Genomic DNA, 16,535 nt, shown 5'->3' with positions numbered 1-16,535 from the left:
TGGAGAAGATGCGTTCTTCTTTGTGGATTTTAGACCTTCCATGTGCAGATGTAGTCTGCTCATGGGAAAACCGGTTTTAAACTGTGCGCTGCATGAGAAAAGACACCCCCCCCACGTGTGCCATTTCTTACACAAGCTTTTTTCGCTGCATTAATTTGAAAAACAAAACAGAAACAGCAAGGGACTGATCCGGTTGGTTCCCTATGCATACCGCTGGATACATGCAGCTCTCCTGCCAATGCAGCTTGCAGGACTGCCGATGGGAAAAGAAATCAGTGGCAGGGAACTCTTACATGTGGAGTAGGGCACGTGGAAAGGGGCAGCTGAGAAAGGCAACTTGTGCCCTGTGTATTCACAGGATCAGGGCCTTGATTGCTTTCACAGGCTAACATGCTAATAAAAATGGCAGAGAAACCAAACAGTGGGCTCTTCCCTACCCTGGCAGTATTTCGTTGAAGTGAAACAGGTTTTAAGTATTTAAATTTAACTTGGCTCACCCCTGAGATGAGTTATATGGAGGGGGGGGAGATTTAAGACCACAACAGCCTAACACCCTGCTCCTGTTCAAAAGAGATGAATATAGGGAGAGTTTCTTGTCTGGCAGTTTTCTTGCGCTGACATAATCCAGGTGTAGCTTCCCCCTCACTCCCACCCTCCAGTTAATTTATGGAACAAGTCTGCATCTAGCGTTTCGTTCTGGTCTTTGGCACGGGTCGACAGGAAGATGTAGCCTCCGATGTATTCGTGGACGACTTTGCAATCCGCGCTCAGGCACGTGAAAGCAATAGACACGTTCTGATCAAACTCAATTGCCACCTGAAGGGGAAAATGAAAACTAAGTATATATATATATCCATGATATCTGCTATAATTCAGCGGCGCTGTCTCCCTAGAGAAGAGGTTCCCAAAATTTTTGAGTCATGGAGCACTTTTCAGGAGAGAAATTAGTCACGGAGAGCTCATTTTCACCTAGCACCTACATACTAAACCAAATGACAGTAGTATTTTTCTTTCCAATCTCGTCACGGAGCACTAGGAGATGCTTCGTGGAGCACCAAGTTTGGGAACCTCTGCTCTAGAGCCCAGGTAACTGCAGTTACCCTTTCTCCCCTCATTCATTCATCTGTAACAAGAGACACTCTGTACTCTAAAGCCAGAACGAGATGTTATATAAGGAGACTGGAGGATCTGTGGCTCAGGGGTAGAGCATTTGCTTGGCATGCAGAAGGGTCCCAGGTTCAACCCCCGGCATCTCCAGTTAAAAGGACTAGGCAAGTAGGTGATGTCAAAGACCTCTGCCTGAGACCATGGAGAGCCGCTGCCCGTCTGAGCAGACAATACTGACTTTGATGGACCAAGGGTCTGATTCACTATGAGGCAGCTTCGTGTGTTCATGTGAGACACATTTCCTCCCCCCCTCCTTCCTAATCCCCACCAGTACCACTAGTAGTGAATGCAGGGAGACCTCTCTAGGGCGAAAACGCACGGGACGTTTTGCCTTGGATTTGCCGCTCTCTAAATGCACATTTTCCCCAGCCAAAGAGTCCACGTTCGATATCTGGGTAGAGACCTTGGTTTTCAAGCCTTTCATGAAATTCACCTTGACTAAAGCAGTCCTAAGGAAACCTGGCTGACACATGCAGAAAAACAGCCCGATACACGAGGAAACAAAGGGAGTGTGCAGATGGTGCTCATAAGAAAAATGTATTAATGGAAGGATTTCTGTCTGGGGTGGGGGGGAGTGGAATGCTTTTACATTCCCAAGGGCATACAACAAACTGGGCCTATTACAAAACTGTAATTAGGGGCCGCGGGTTTACTCTTATCTACTGGAGGCGTTTCAGTCAAATACAACCGAGCGGAGAAACGCCTGGGGTTCAAGGAAACAGAAGACTCTCACCTGTCGAATCTCCCAGTTCACATTCCACTGTTTCATGTTCGAATATCTCCATGTTGTAATTGGATCCCCGGTGGCGGTATCAATCCTTATCAATCTGTTATAGGAGATTCCCAGGAGATCGTCTTTCTTGCTTCCTTTAAATCTGGGGAGGGGGGGACCAGACAATTTGCTAATTCTGTACATGTTTCTCAAAAAAGGCAGAGGCGTACCCAATGATGCAGAGAGAACTTTTCCCCGTCGACTCCATCCAGCTTAAGAAATATGTGACAGCTCATTTAACTGGTATGAGAGCCCCGTGGTTACAGTGTTGGACTAGGCACTGGGAGGACCAGGTTCGAATCACCACTTGCCGTAAACCTTAGTGGTTGACTTAGGGGCCATTGGGGCTATCAAACACTCTCAGCCACCCTGAACCTCTTGAAGGAAAGATGGGATAAAAATACACCAAATAAATAACAAACTCCTGAAATGCTCTCCTGCCCTACTCTTTCAAAGACCACACTGCATCCCAAGGCAGGGATGGTCATCAGAAATGTGCCACCTAGTGGCAAAGCATGCCCTGCACACCTATTAATGTGTGTGTGTGTGCGTATAAAGTGGCCTCAAGTTGCAGCCGACGTACGGCAACCCAGTAGGGTTTTCAAGGCAAGAGACTTACAGAGGTGGTTTGACTCTGAGCTGAACAATTCAGCTCAGCTAAGATTTTTGTAAAGGTCTTGTTTAAAAAAAAAACTGGTGACACTGCATCTTCTACCTGAAAGAATGGGAACATTCTCACTTTTCTTCTTTCTTAAAGAAGAACATTTATGATTTTAAAACGCATTGGTAGCGTTGGTGTCCCCCCAGCCCCAAGTGATTTTCCAAACCTCATCCACAGTGGCCAACCAGGTACCTCTAGGAAGCCCACCAACAAGACTTTGACTGCAGCGGCATTGTCCTGCCTGTGTTCCACAGCACCTAATATAATAGGCATGCTCATCTCATCCTGGAGAGAATTGTTATGCATCATGACTAGTATCCGTTTTGACTAGTAGCCACGAATAGCCCTCTCCTCCATGAACATGTCCACTCCCCTCTTAAAGCCTTCCAAGTTGGCAGCCATCCCAACATCTTGGGACAGGGAATTCCGGAATTTAACTGCATTGTGTGAAGCAATACTTCCTTTTATCTGTTTTGAATCTCTCACCCGCTTCAGCAGATGACCCCGTGTTCTAGTATTATGAGAGAGGGAGAAAAGCTTCTCCATGTCCACTCTCTCCATATCATACATAATTTTATAGACCTCTATCATGTCTCCCCTTAACTGCCTTCTTTCCAAGCTAAATAGCCCTAACATATGGAACAAACTAATTGCCTCAAAGGGGCAGGGGGCTGTGGCTCAGCGGAAGAGAATCTGCTTGGCATGCAGATGGTCTCAGGTTCAATCCCTGGCAGCTCCAGTTAAAAGGACCAGGCAAGTAGGTGATGTGGAAGACCTCTGCCTGAGACCCTGGAGAGCTGCTGCCAGTCTGAGAAGACAGTACTGACCTTGATGGATCAATGGTCTCAATCAGTATAAGGCAGCTTCATGTGTGCCTAAGATCATTCTACTAGGGAAAAAGAGGCACACAGACAGAGCGGAAGATTTTGAGAGTGCTTCAGTCCTAACTGCCAGAAATCCTGTTGCAAAAGCTGCCTGCTTGGCTCAAAAGCATCTCAGCCGATCTTCTTGGCTGGTCATGCCTTTCAGTCAAAACGAAAACGGCAAAAAGGTTCAGGAGAACCACTTGTCATTAAAAGGTCGGGGCCACACAGCGTTAAGTTTACCTCACTATGTAGTATGACAAGCCAAACTCGGGAAGTGACTGCCATGCCTGGATAAACCGAAGTTTGGTTTCCATCAGAGAGAGGTGGGAAATGTTTTGGTGGGCTTCCAGAATACGAGCCGTCAGCTGTAAAAGTGGGGGGACACATGAGAAAAATATTACATAGGTGCAGAACTCTCAGATCAAAACCCCACTAGAGAAAAAGAACTGGAGACTTGGGATTCAGTTTGGAAAGCAAAACAATGTTGATGGGGGGGCGGGGGGGGGGAGAACAACCACACAGCCTAGGGTTGCCTGCTCCAGGCTGGGGAACTCCTGGAGAATTGGTGGTGGAACCTGGGGAGGACAGGGACCTCAGTGGGGTACAATGCCATAGAGTCCACCTGCCAAAGCCTCCATTTTCTCCAGGGGAACTGATCTTTAGTCAGATGAGCTGTAATTCTGGGGGATCTCCAGGTCCCACCTGGAGGCTGGCATCTCTAACACAACCACATGCAGTGTGCCCTTTCCCTTGGTTAAGACTATTCTGTCCTTGAGTTGCATGAAGCAGATCTGAGTCAGCTTGAGGAGACTTACAGTGCAATCCTAAGCAGAGTTAAGCCTCCCCCCCCCAAACTTCAGTAGACTCGGACAACAGTAAACCTGTGTAGGCTGGCGTTGCTTATCTTGCCATGTGCTGAAGACACAGCTGTCGGTCCGTGTGCACCCCCTTCCCTCATTACCTGCTTGGACTTGTATTTCTTTGCGTATCGTGGCGAGACAAAGCACTCTGGTTTCATATCCATGCTTTCTGGGTCAGACCTGGCTTGGGGAACGGCAATCCTGCTTTTCATTTTCAAGAACGACAGGATGTTATGGACCTCAAGGCGGTAAGAGCTGTCTGCCATGGTCTTCCCTTTGGAAGCCAAGGTGCAAGCCGCCATCCATCTGGCATATTGATTTTCCTGCAACAGACAATCCATTCGCGCTCCGTGAAAAAAAAAACCCTGGCAAATAGGGCTGCCAACTCTTTGCTGGAAAATTCCTGGAGATTTGGGGGTGAGGGTGGGGTTTGGAGAGGGGAGGCACATCAGGGGGGTATAATGCCGTACAGTCCACCCTATAAAGCAGCCATTTTCTCTGGGGGAACTGATCTCTGTAGTCTGGAGTTCAGTTGTAACGCTGGGAGAGTGCCAAGCTCCACCTGGAAATCGGCAACCTTAATGGCAAATCGTATTTTGTTTGTCTGTAATCACTTAAACTGTGGCATCGAGCTTCTTTGGTTATCTCAGGCCACGATTCTGAAAGGACCAGAGAGATTGGGTTTTCCCAATGTGTGCTGGCCAAAGTTTATTAATATAAGATGGTACCCACCTTTGGTGACCCGCCTCAAGCCAATTAGGGTTGCCGGGTCAAGATTGGGAAATTCCTGGAGGTTTTGGGTGTGGAGCCTAAGGAGGTTGGGGTTTGGGGAGGGGAGGGAGTTCAATGGGGTATAATGCCATAGAATCCACCTTCCAAAGCAGCCTTTTTCTCCAGGTTAACTGATATCTGTCACCTGGGGAGGGGCTGTGGCTCAGTGGTAGAGAATCTGCTTAGCATGCAGAAGGTCCCAGGTTCAATCCCCGCATCTCCAGTTAAAGAGACTAGGCAAGTAGGTGATGTGAAAGACCTCTGCCTGAGACCCTGGAGAGCTGCTGCCGGTCTGAGTAGACAATACTGACTTTGATGGATCAAGGGTCTGATTCAGTATAAGGCAGCTTCATGTGAGATCAGTTGTCATCCTGGAGATCTCCAGCCACCACTGGAGGTTGGCAACCCAAACCCAATTCTGTAGGCCACCTGAACTTATGCACTGATAGTGAAGTTATTGCTGATGTAATGGAGAAGTTAGTGATGATCAATTCAACAGTAAATCCAAGGTAAACCCACACTCCCCTTTATATAAAACACAGAGTCTTGTGGCGTTAGACACCGTCGCTCATGTGGAGGAGTGGGGAATCAAACCTGGTTCTCCAGATTAGAGTCCACCGCTCCTACTCACTACACTACACTGGCTCCCCCAGCTCTTCACTGGACTTTCTGAGCATTACCACAATAGAGCCCCCAACATGAAGCCCTCCTATAGGATTGGGTGGCTATTTTGCTACTCACGTTATCACATCTCAAGTGTACTTCATTCATTCCATCAGCAACAGGGATAAGTAACTTAATTCCATATTTTTTCCCCGACACACTTACGTCTGGCACAATTTCACACCCTGAATGACAGACACATGAGAAGTCATATGTGAGGTTGTACTTTACCTAAATCCTTGGCCAAAATTAACACACACATGCACACAAAGTTTTCAAGGATGAACTACAAGAATGACCTGAAGTCTTGGAAAGTTTAATTGGTAATTAACAGAATAGAAGGTCATAAGAGGGGGGGGGGAGAACCTAGCATCAAAAAGGAAACAAGACAATTTCTAAAGTGCAAACAACTATATCTCATACATATAATTCTGAAACAATTAATTTGCCAAAGTACCTCTATACAGTAAATATAGCAATGTATGAAATCCAATGTTATTCTAAAGACGTTAATTACTAGATGATCATCATTACTACTACTACTATTTTTTATTACTTCTTCTTAAACTTCACTCATACCCTGCCTTTTCCCAATGGGGAAGTGGCTTACATCAGTCTCCTTTCCACCATTTTATCCTCACAATCAACATATGAAGTAGGCTAGACTACGCGTGTGTGACTGGCCCAAGGTCACCCAGCAAGCTTCCATGGCAGAACAGGGGTTGGAACCTGGGCCTCCCAGTTCCTAGTCAAATGCTCTGACTGCTACACTGCACTGGCCATTAGACTGTAGGCCGGAGGGAATCCTCTAGAACAGGGGTCCCCAACATGGCATCCGCCAACACCTTTCCTGGTGCCCGCCAAGTGTTTTTTGAAAGTGGGCAAGGGCAGGTGGGCTTGTGCCCAGCAGGGCTTCTGATTGGCTGTGCAAACTAAAAGACATCCTGTTAAGCAGAGCTTCTGCCTCAAATGTGGAAGAGTTGCTGTGAGAGTTATGCGTCACCTCGCTTCCTAACATTTTGTGGTTGGCTCTGCCCTTCTGTGGCAGCCATTCTGTTGCTGTGCCCACCACCCTGTGTCAGGATTAGGACTGCCAGGTCCCTCTTCACCACCGGTGGGAGGTTTTTGGGGCGCAGCCTGAGGAGGGCAGGGTTTGGGGAAGGGAGGGACTTCAATGCCATCGAGTCCAATTGCCAAAGTGGCCATTTTCTCCAGGGGAACTGATCTCTTATCGGCTGGAGATCAGTTGTAATAGTGGGAGATCTCCAGCTACTACCTGGTGGTTGGCAACCCTAGTCAAGATTCTAAATGTGCCCACAGGCTCAAAAAGGGGACCCCTGCTCTAGAATCTCACAATCACATGGATTACCAGTCCTGTCGTCCATTTTCTCGCCTGACCATCGGGATTTGGCCATAATGACTTATTTCCTATCAAGCATACTACATTCGCTTGGGCCTTATATTGCCTCTCCACCTGTACCAATGTTTTCTTCTGGCACATTCCTCCAGCAAATGGTGCTTTCCAGCCGTGCGAGATGCTCTTGTGTTGGCGCAAGGGCATCTTGTGTCATCACCTGCACCAAGAGAAACCATCACCTCACAGTGACACGCTGGCGCCAGAGAAACACGCCAGTATAGGTTCCAGCCCATAGTTGTAATATCATTCTTTATTTACTGTGGGTTACCTAATGCTCCAAGCATTAACAACTTATAAAACAACAGACTCCACCGAAACATTGTACAATAGCAGAGCTACATCGGCATTGTACAGACATAACTGTAAACAATGGTTGGTAGCTACATGAATGAGTTTGGGGAGGGGCTCCACAGGCCTGCGCCCTCCCACGATTGAATTAGCAATGTGTGCTTTTGTAGCAAACCAGAGTTTTTCTTTACATCTGAGCTGGCAAACTCTGGTTTGCGTTTTTCCTGCCATCCAGCATCAAATACACAGTTGGAATACTGGTGTGCAAGGAAAGCACAAGCCGCGGTTTGTCGGTTTGGACATAACAGCCAACTGCGATTTGCTGCAAATCTGGAAACAGCTAATTATCTTGCTACATGCAAGGAGATGCGACGAGAGAGAGTGGGAACATGTGAGCCCAACGATCCAGTGGTTTGGTGTTACATGTGAACCATGCCTGGGGCTCATGTTTACGCCATAAGTAGAAGTTTGCAAAGTGCACTGTGCCAGGGATTCCTGTCTGGCAGCCAGTAAAAGGAGCTTTAATTTCTAAATGAAATATGAAAAGTCACCCCTTACCTCTTAGGTTCAGTTTCTCAATGGGCTTTCTATGTTCAGCTTCCTTATTTTTAAAGTATGAAACTGACGTGTCCTTGAAGACAAACCAATATTCCTTGAAGGCTTTCAGCGTTAGCTTTTTGGATCTGCAAGGAAACAATAACTGTATGAGCTCTGATTAGTTCATTCTCCTGCGCATCAGAAAAGTTTCGAGTACAGCCCGTTTCTTGATTTGAGCAGATTTGTGTGCGTGTATGTGTGTGGGAGGTAGTTTTAGTTACCTTTCTAAGAGAAGCAAACAAAACTCAGAAATATTCTCAAAGCGGATGAATTATTTTACACCTTCTTATCCATCCTTGGGGCAACGACAAGCCCTGCAGAGCCAATTGAAGGCAGGCTTATCTGCTGGGCCACAGATGCAGTCGTTATGATTGGCTGAACTCAAATGCATGTCCAGATCTCAGGGTGAAAACGCACGGTCACTTTAGCCTCCTTTAATCCCTGTTTCAGCCAGGATTCAGCCAGGATCGAACGCACGTTCGGCGAAACGCATGCGTTCGATCCTGGCTGAATCCTGGCTGAAACAGGGATTAAAGGAGGCTAAAGCCGTGTGTTTCCGCCCTCAGTTCCCCACCCCCCGCTCCCAGTTTAGTACCTAGACATCAACTCAGGACAATAGGATGCTGGCAAAATGGGCATGTGCACAATGCATGTGTGCTGCTGTTATAGATAGCACTGTGATGTGGAGCACACTGTCCTTCACATTCCACGCTTGGTGTATCTTGGTGTGACCTGATATTTCACCGGTTGCTGCATTCATTACTTCTATAAGGGATAATAGTGTAGTCTACTGCCATGTTTAATGTACGCATCCCCTTCCTTTTTACTACAATGTCCTCTACCTTTGTAAACCTCCTTTCCTCACTAAGGTATGTCAGGCCTCAGATAGTCTTGGTTGCCCTTAGACAGTTTTTGGCTTGCCCTGTTTTCCTGTTCTGTAATTCTAGTCCAATTGTGTACCTGACTGGAGGTCTATGCTGCCTGCGTGAATAGTTTCTCGTATTTTGTAATCCGCCTTGAGTCTCGGTGAGAAAGGTGGACCATAAATGAAGTTAACAATGAATAATAACAACTAGAAACACAGAAACAAAGAGCAGGAAAGGACCTCAAGGGTCATCTAGTCCACCCCCTGCACAACGCAGGAAATTCACAACTACCTCCCACTCCCTCAGTGATCCCTGCTCCATGCCCAGAGGAAGGCAAAAAACCTCCAGGATCCCTGGCCAATCTGGCCTGGAGGAAAACTGCTTCCTGACCCCAAAGTGGTCATCGGCATTACCCTGGGCATGCAAGAAAGGGCGATGAGAGCTGAGCACTGACTCATCCCTTCCTGCCCTCCCTCTCATGATCTGCCTAAATTCACAGAATCAGCATTGCTGTCAGATGGCCATCTAGCCTCTGCTTAAAAACCTCCAAAGAAGGAGAGGCCACCATCTCCCTAGTTTGCTCATTTCTCCATGTGCACAGAAGACTGGAAGTTTGTCCAATAAAAAACCAAGAATTTCCACAGGATGGGAAATCCTTGTACATCTGTGTGTTTCTACCGAAATGACATTTGATATGATAAAAACTATTCAGCTTTACTAGGAATACGGAATTTCTGCAACTTTTTAACGTAAGCAGGTTAGACGCTAGTGGTCCCTCACTGAGAATAATTACAACACAATGCTAAGCAGTTACACCCTTCTAGGACTATTGAAGGCCATGGTCTTAGGAGGATATACAGCTCTGTTTAGGATTACATTCAGGATCAGTTCAAAAAAGCATGGTCAGATAAAGCTAAAGACATCGTTATCATACTTCTTTGCTAGTTGCTTAATTTGTTTTTACTTACCTAAATAACTTGAGGTTATCTGCAAGTCTTGGTATGTCCGTGATGTCCTCCTAGGAATAGCCAAGGCATCTTTTAGGTTAATACAATTCTTAGGTATAAGTGACACACATTGTTTCATCAGTCCACATTACAATTTCTGGGTACTTTCACACATGCCAAATAATGCACTTTCAATCCACTTTCAATACACTTTGCAGCTGGATTTTATTGTGTGAAAGGGAAAAATCCTCTTGCAAACAATCGTTAAAGTGCATGGAAAATGGATTGAAAGTGCATTATTCAGTACGTGTGAAAGCGCTGTCTGTCTTTTGCCACCCAGCCCATAACATTTTTAAAATCCCAGCTTGACAACAGGCTGCGAGCAAATTTAGATGAGCACCTAAACAAAATGCACACAGGAACTCAAACAGTGAGCTCATTAAATCTAGGAGAGATGGAATATGGAAAATTTTTTTTTTTTTTTAGTAAAACAGTAGATACAAATTTTATTTTTCTAAGTCACAGCCGAGTAAAGGTCACCGTCAAAAGATCACAGCCAGTATGGTGTAGGGGTTAGAGTGCTGGACTAGGATCTGGAAGACTCCAAGTTCAAATCCCCACTTCTGCCATGGGTGACCTTGGGCTCAGTGTCACACACTTGGCTGAACCTACCTCACAGGGTTGTTTTGGGGATAAAAATGAAGGAGAGGAGAATGATGAAAGCTGATTTCGGTGCCCATTGGGGAGAAAGGTGGGGTATAAATAAAAATAAATAAATAATTGGCTTAGAATGACGGGAGCATTTCTATGGATGGAATGATTTCTGCCCCTAGAGCACATGTTTTTCTCCACATCCTTCCTGCTGCTATGGAGTACGGCATTTTGGGGCTGTAACAGCAGAGGGGAGGCGAGAAATTCATGTGCATGGGTAGAAATCATTCCATACATGGAAACACTCTGGTGGATTGAAACCAAGTATTTAATAGGATACCCAGGGTTGCCAACCTCCAGGTGGTGACAAGAATTAGCAGCAGAAAAACACCCCGCTATATATAGTACAAAAGTGTGCTGTATTCAAACAATAAGTGCACAAACATATAAACAATAAACAAAAATATTGTCGAAGGCTTTCACAGTCAGAGTTCATTGGTTCTTGTAGGTTATCCGGGCTGTGTAACCGTGGTCTTGGAATTTTCTTTCCTGACGTTTCGCCAGCAGCTGTGCAGGCATCTTCAGAGAAGTAACACTGAAGGACAGTGTCTCTCAGTGTCAAGGGTGTAGGAAGAGTAATATATAGTCAGAAAGGGGTTGGGTTTGAGCTGAGTACTGTCCTGCAAAAGTAATGTGCTAATCATTGTCCTGTAAGTATCAAGATAATGTGCTAATGAGGGTATGGTATGTTAATATGGAACCATTGTATCCTGAAGTGATCTGTTAATGTGTGTAATCCAAAGCTACAACATTCAACAATAGTCCCTTCCCTCTCCAAACCCCACCCTCCTCAGGCTCCACCCCCAAAATCTCCAGGTATTTCCTAACCTGGAGCTGGCAACCCTAAGGATACCTGTGCCTAAAGGGGAAGGTGGAATGTGATTATGAAACTCTTGGGGGGGGGCTTTCCCTGTTGGGCATTGTTTGAGAAATCACTTGAAACAAGTAAAAGTTCTCTCTTCTATGCCCACCCTTGTCTTGAATTTCTGACCCATAGACTCAAACACATGACATACCAAAATACTCTCAGTTTTTCCACCTTCTAGAGCTACTTCCAGATTCAGAAGAGCAGCCTCCACTTCATCTGTTTCAGTTTCAGCTGTGAAGTCTTGCGACCCTGATAATGACAGCTTGCTGATGTGGTACTACAAAAACAGAGATAAAAATACAGAGGTGGACTTGATGTAATTCATGTCCTTCGTATGCAGGATGAATTTGCCATAAAATACCAGTAGATGAGGAAAGAACCCCACCCCCAAGTAAATTAGCAACAATAGAGTCCCATTCTTTAGACCTGGGTGCCATGCAAAATCCTAACCTGACATACAGGAAGCAAAATCCAGGCTGCTTTCTTATGAATGTATCACTCCTGTCTTGTTTTGAAACAAGATCGCCTAGGTGATGCGCTCGCCCACATTCCAGAGGCCCTGGCTTGCTGCCTGCGCATACCACAAGGGCCATCCTTCTAAATCCTATCAGGGAGCTCCACAGCACCAATCCACGATTCAAACTTTGAAAATCAGCTCACTGTTTTGTAACACTGAGCAGGTTCAGATAAAATGCGGTGTGCTACTGCTGCTATTTGTATGTCTTCTAGTGGACTGACATGCTTACCTGCATTTTTGCCAACTTTGTACAAGATATTGTATTAAGTACAAAAGGTCTGAAAACCTTACACTCAGAGGAAATTTAGATTGTCAGTACATAACTTGACTAGGGAGCTTCTTCCAAAGTGGAAGTCGCCGTACTGGCTTCTCACACCTTGTACATTGGGGATCAGCTTTGAGAAAAGGATATTTAGCTGGATGTTTTGGGCAAAAATGAAGTGGAGACAAATGGCTCCCCCCCCCCTTTAAAACATGAAGCAAAGCAGGGAGTCCAGTTTTGCATTTGCATTGCAGAACTGAGCTAAGGCTGAAGGGTTACACCCCTTCAGTCTTTTCTGCACAGTCCAGAGACAAACTGAGGATGCAAGAGCATGCAGTTTGCATTTTATGGATGGGACAAGAAAGGTGATCTTCGTCTCCTCTGTTTGAAACTTAAGCGTGTACTGTGTTGATCTGAATATTGATGATGTATCTATCTCTATCCTGACCTGGATAGCTCAGGCTAGCCTGATCTCGTCAGATCTCAGAAGATAAACAGGGTCGATCCTGGCAAGTATTTGGATGGGAGACCTCCAAGGAATACCAGGAGTGTGACGGGGAGGCAGGCAATGGCAAACTACCTCTGAACGTCTCTTGCTTTGGAGATGGGCTGTGGCTCAGTGGTAGAGCATCTGCTTGGCATGGAGAAGGTCCCAGGTTCAATCCCCAGCATCTCCAGTTAAAGGGACTAGGCAAGTAGGTGATGTGAAAAGACCTCTGCCTGAGACCCTGGAGAGCTGCTGCTGGTCTCAGTAGACAATGCTGACTCTGATGGATCTAGGGTCTGATTCAGTATAAGGCAGCTTCATGTGTTTATCCCACCAAGGGTCCAGCAAAAAGAAAATTGATCTCTATGGTTTTGGCTACAGAAGAATGTTCCTTTAACAACTGTGGAATATTTCTTGAATGGGCCATTCACCTCTGGGGCAGAGTCAGAAACAAGGGCTCTGCAGCTGTGTACAAGAAAAGGAAGAATTTGAATGGACAAAGCAGACAGACTGGGAGCTGACAGTTGCTAGCTGGAGTTGCAAATTGGGGTCCATCATGGGTGGGGGCTGCACATCTGGCTGCCTATGGATCAAATGTAGGAGTCAGGGATCTGCTGCCACCTAGAAGAGTGTCTACTTGCATCCATTTGCATAGCCTGAAAATAAGGCAGACATTGTAGTCCTTATAAGTCTCCTGGAGTCTCTCGTCCAAAGGAAATGAAACCCCACAGTGTGGCTTCTACAACTTCTGGCTGCTTTGGGAACTGGAGTGCATAACTATCCCCACCCCAGGATATTGGGCAGTTTTAGCATGGTTTGAGTGGCTTTACAAAAGTTTAACCACCAAATGCCATACAGGTAGCATATCCCTTATCTGGACTGATCCGAAAACTGGACCCTTCGAGCTGGCATACAGGCAGATCCGTGCTGCCTGCTTTCAATGTTTCCTCTCACCTAAAAAAAGAAAATACAGTGAACGCTGCATCACAGGTAGAGACGAAAAGCCTGGCATTGTTAGTTTGTTTGTTGCCTCTCTTCTTAGGGGAGGGGCTGTGGCTCAGTGGTAGAGCCTCTGCTTGGCATGCAGAAGGTCCCAGGTTCAATCCCCGGCATCTCCAGTTAAAGGCACTAGGCAAGTAGGCGATGTGAAGGACCTCTGCCTGAGACCCTGGAGAGCCGCTGCCAGTCTGAGTAGACAATACTGACCTTGATGGACCAAGGGTCTGATTCAGCATAAGGCAGCTTCATGTGTTCATGTGTGTTCTTTAACAGCTGATACAGATATTCTGGTGAGATAGTTACACCTTTGCTGTCTTAGTGTACACATTATTAAAAATACTGTTTAAAATTACATTCAGGCTATGTGTATAAAGCGTATATAATAAATAAATGAATTTGGGTCCCATCCCTAAGATATCTCATTATGCATATGCAAAAATTCTAAAATATTCCAATATGCGGAAAGATCCAAAATACTGGTCCCAAGCAGTCTGGATAAGGGATACTCAACCTGTATAGGATTGGGGAATCTGTTAATAATTTACATGGGTACAAATGGAGTTTGCAAGAGTAAGTCAGTCAATTGCTATTGAAAGCAGTGTGTGTGTGTGCGTGTGTGTGAACAGGGCTCACACAGAACAGTCAATACAGACTCCCTTCACCATGCTCATGTTTTAGCTGGCGCCTGCCCTGCCAGGAAAACTGGTTTGGCAACTTGAATGCTCAAGTACATACCTGCAATGCAGCAAAGATGAAGGTCTCTTCCTCCGTGCAGTCGATTTCTTCCAGCAGAATAGTCCACCGGGCCTGTTCGTACAGCTGGTTGATCCGAATCGCATCGTACTGGCAAAAAAAAATTGCGGTGCTTAGAGGGGAGTCCTAAACCAGTTGCTGTCAAGATTTCAAACAAGCACGCCTCCAAGTTATGGCTTTACATTCTAGTGTTTCGTAGGAGACACCCCTGCTACCTCCCATCATTCCTGTCAAATGTTTTTTTTAATCTCTTAGGCAACCCGGCGCATTTGCGTTGGGGTGTGAGCTCCACTGAACTGCCTCTTGGTAAACATGCCTTAGGGTCATGCTTTCTGCCTCCTGAGCTGGGAAGGAGGCAGCATCACCACGTGAGCACGCAGGTCTGATTCTATGCAACAGGGCTAGTCTGAAGATGGCGGGCTGTTTCATGCTGAGGTCCCTCTCGTCCCCAAACCCTGCCCTCCCCAGGCTTCACCCCAAAATTTCCAGGTATTTCCCAATCCAAAGATGGCAACTCTACATGGGGGTGAGGAATTAAACCCTTCTCTTTTGCCTGCACCACTATACACACAGGAGCATGTCATATCAACTCATGCATGAACTGAGTGTTATTTATAACCTCCTGGGGTTATGAGATCTCAAGATTAGTTCTCCTGGAGAAAAAGGCTTCTTTGGAGGCTGAATATGGCAATATACCCTAAAATAGTGGGGGATCTCCAGGTACCACCTAGAGGTTGGCAACCCTACTCCCGTGCCAGTTCACTGATTTAAACTGCTCTCTTCCCATAGCTGGGTTAACATTTGCAATGGAAAAAGACAGGTATCCATACCATACCTGTCTTTTTCCATTGGTAATACCAAACACACCTGGATAACTACCAACAGTGGGTTACCAAGATTTAGATAAAATATGCACGCCTAGACAAGCTTTTTATCTGACATGCTAGAAATGATGACAAACTATGAAGGAAAGTCTGCGAGTTTCTTACTTTTGCATTCAAATCGAAGAATGTATAGTATTTAAAGCGTAGCAGCAGCTGATCGTCCTCCTGGATCCCTTGTTCCATAAGTGATCGAGAGGAATCTAGCCACCTGGAAGAAGGAAAACATGTGTGCACACACAAAATGAATTCTACCGAGCCGAGCTGAAAGGGAAATTTAGTAACCCATCAGGAAGCAAGCCGTTCATCTCTGATATTTGACCATGACAAGCTGTTGCTTTTTAATTACTATGAAGTGTTTCAATTCTAGGAATATACACAGAATATGGGTCAGGGAGTGGGGAGAATTTTCTATGTCTCATAGCCACTGCATTCTGCAAAATGAGGAGCCAAACTTCACTCTCTTGTAGGTACAATAATATAGAATATAGTTTTGCACATGTAAACATTCAGGCAAACTGACACACAACTAAATTCCATGAATCATTCTGACATAGGATATTTTAAATCTATTTTAAAGATGTCTTCTGACATTCTTGGGATATTTTAACAATTGCTAGTTTAAATATTTCTAGAGTTGACCTGGATGGCCCAGGCTAGCCTGATCTTGTCAGGTCTTAGAAGCTAAGCAGGACTGGCCTGGGTTAGTACTTGGATGGGAGACCACCAAGGAAGTCCAGGGTTGCTACATAGAGGCAGTCAATGGCAAACCACCTCTGTGTGTCTCTTGCCTTGAAAACCCTAGGGGGTCACCATAAGTTGACTGTGACTTGATGGCACTTTACATACAGGGTTGCAATGGGACAGATGTGAAAATAGACAGAAGATATAAGGGGGGGAAGTGTCCATTCGGGACGCCGATGACCATGGAGGATGCTATGGAGTGATTTTGGACACAGAAACCTCACTCACTAAGGAAAGCCTCGTTCAAGGCTACAAAAGACCTGGCACGATTTTATAGCTTTCTTACATTTCCTTTTTCCCAGCCTAGCACCTGAAGGTTGCTAAAAGGATGCCTGTTCAGGCACTGGCCAGATCCAGACCTGCTTAACAGCCTTCAAACCCTTCTTCAGGACTTAATTTCTTAGTCCTTGTTTCTACCAAAAACTAAGCCAAATTTGC

The 16,535-nt window shown here is 45.7% G+C and overlaps 1 protein-coding gene across 1 annotated transcript in view; it reads right to left on the bottom strand.

The window, feature by feature from the left end:
- Positions 1-607: 607 nt before the first annotated feature.
- The window catches only part of FERMT1 (FERM domain containing kindlin 1), a 29,803-nt gene continuing 13,875 nt past the window's right edge, over positions 608-16,535 (bottom strand). The window contains exons 5-14 of the mRNA XM_056856038.1: positions 15,462-15,564; positions 14,455-14,562; positions 11,603-11,731; positions 9,897-9,946; positions 8,024-8,148; positions 5,839-5,945; positions 4,428-4,649; positions 3,707-3,831; positions 1,901-2,042; positions 608-816 (exon numbers count right to left, since the gene is read on the bottom strand). Coding sequence (XP_056712016.1) covers positions 643-816; positions 1,901-2,042; positions 3,707-3,831; positions 4,428-4,649; positions 5,839-5,945; positions 8,024-8,148; positions 9,897-9,946; positions 11,603-11,731; positions 14,455-14,562; positions 15,462-15,564 — 1,285 coding nt within the window. The 3' untranslated portion in view covers positions 608-642. The remainder of the gene's footprint in view (positions 817-1,900; positions 2,043-3,706; positions 3,832-4,427; positions 4,650-5,838; positions 5,946-8,023; positions 8,149-9,896; positions 9,947-11,602; positions 11,732-14,454; positions 14,563-15,461; positions 15,565-16,535) is intronic.

This window comes from Euleptes europaea, chromosome 10 (genome assembly GCF_029931775.1).
Source record: "Euleptes europaea isolate rEulEur1 chromosome 10, rEulEur1.hap1, whole genome shotgun sequence".
NCBI classification, from domain to species: domain Eukaryota; kingdom Metazoa; phylum Chordata; class Lepidosauria; order Squamata; family Sphaerodactylidae; genus Euleptes; species Euleptes europaea.
The sequence above is the reverse complement of the archived record's forward strand: the minus strand, read 5'-3'. Positions and strand labels throughout refer to the sequence as shown.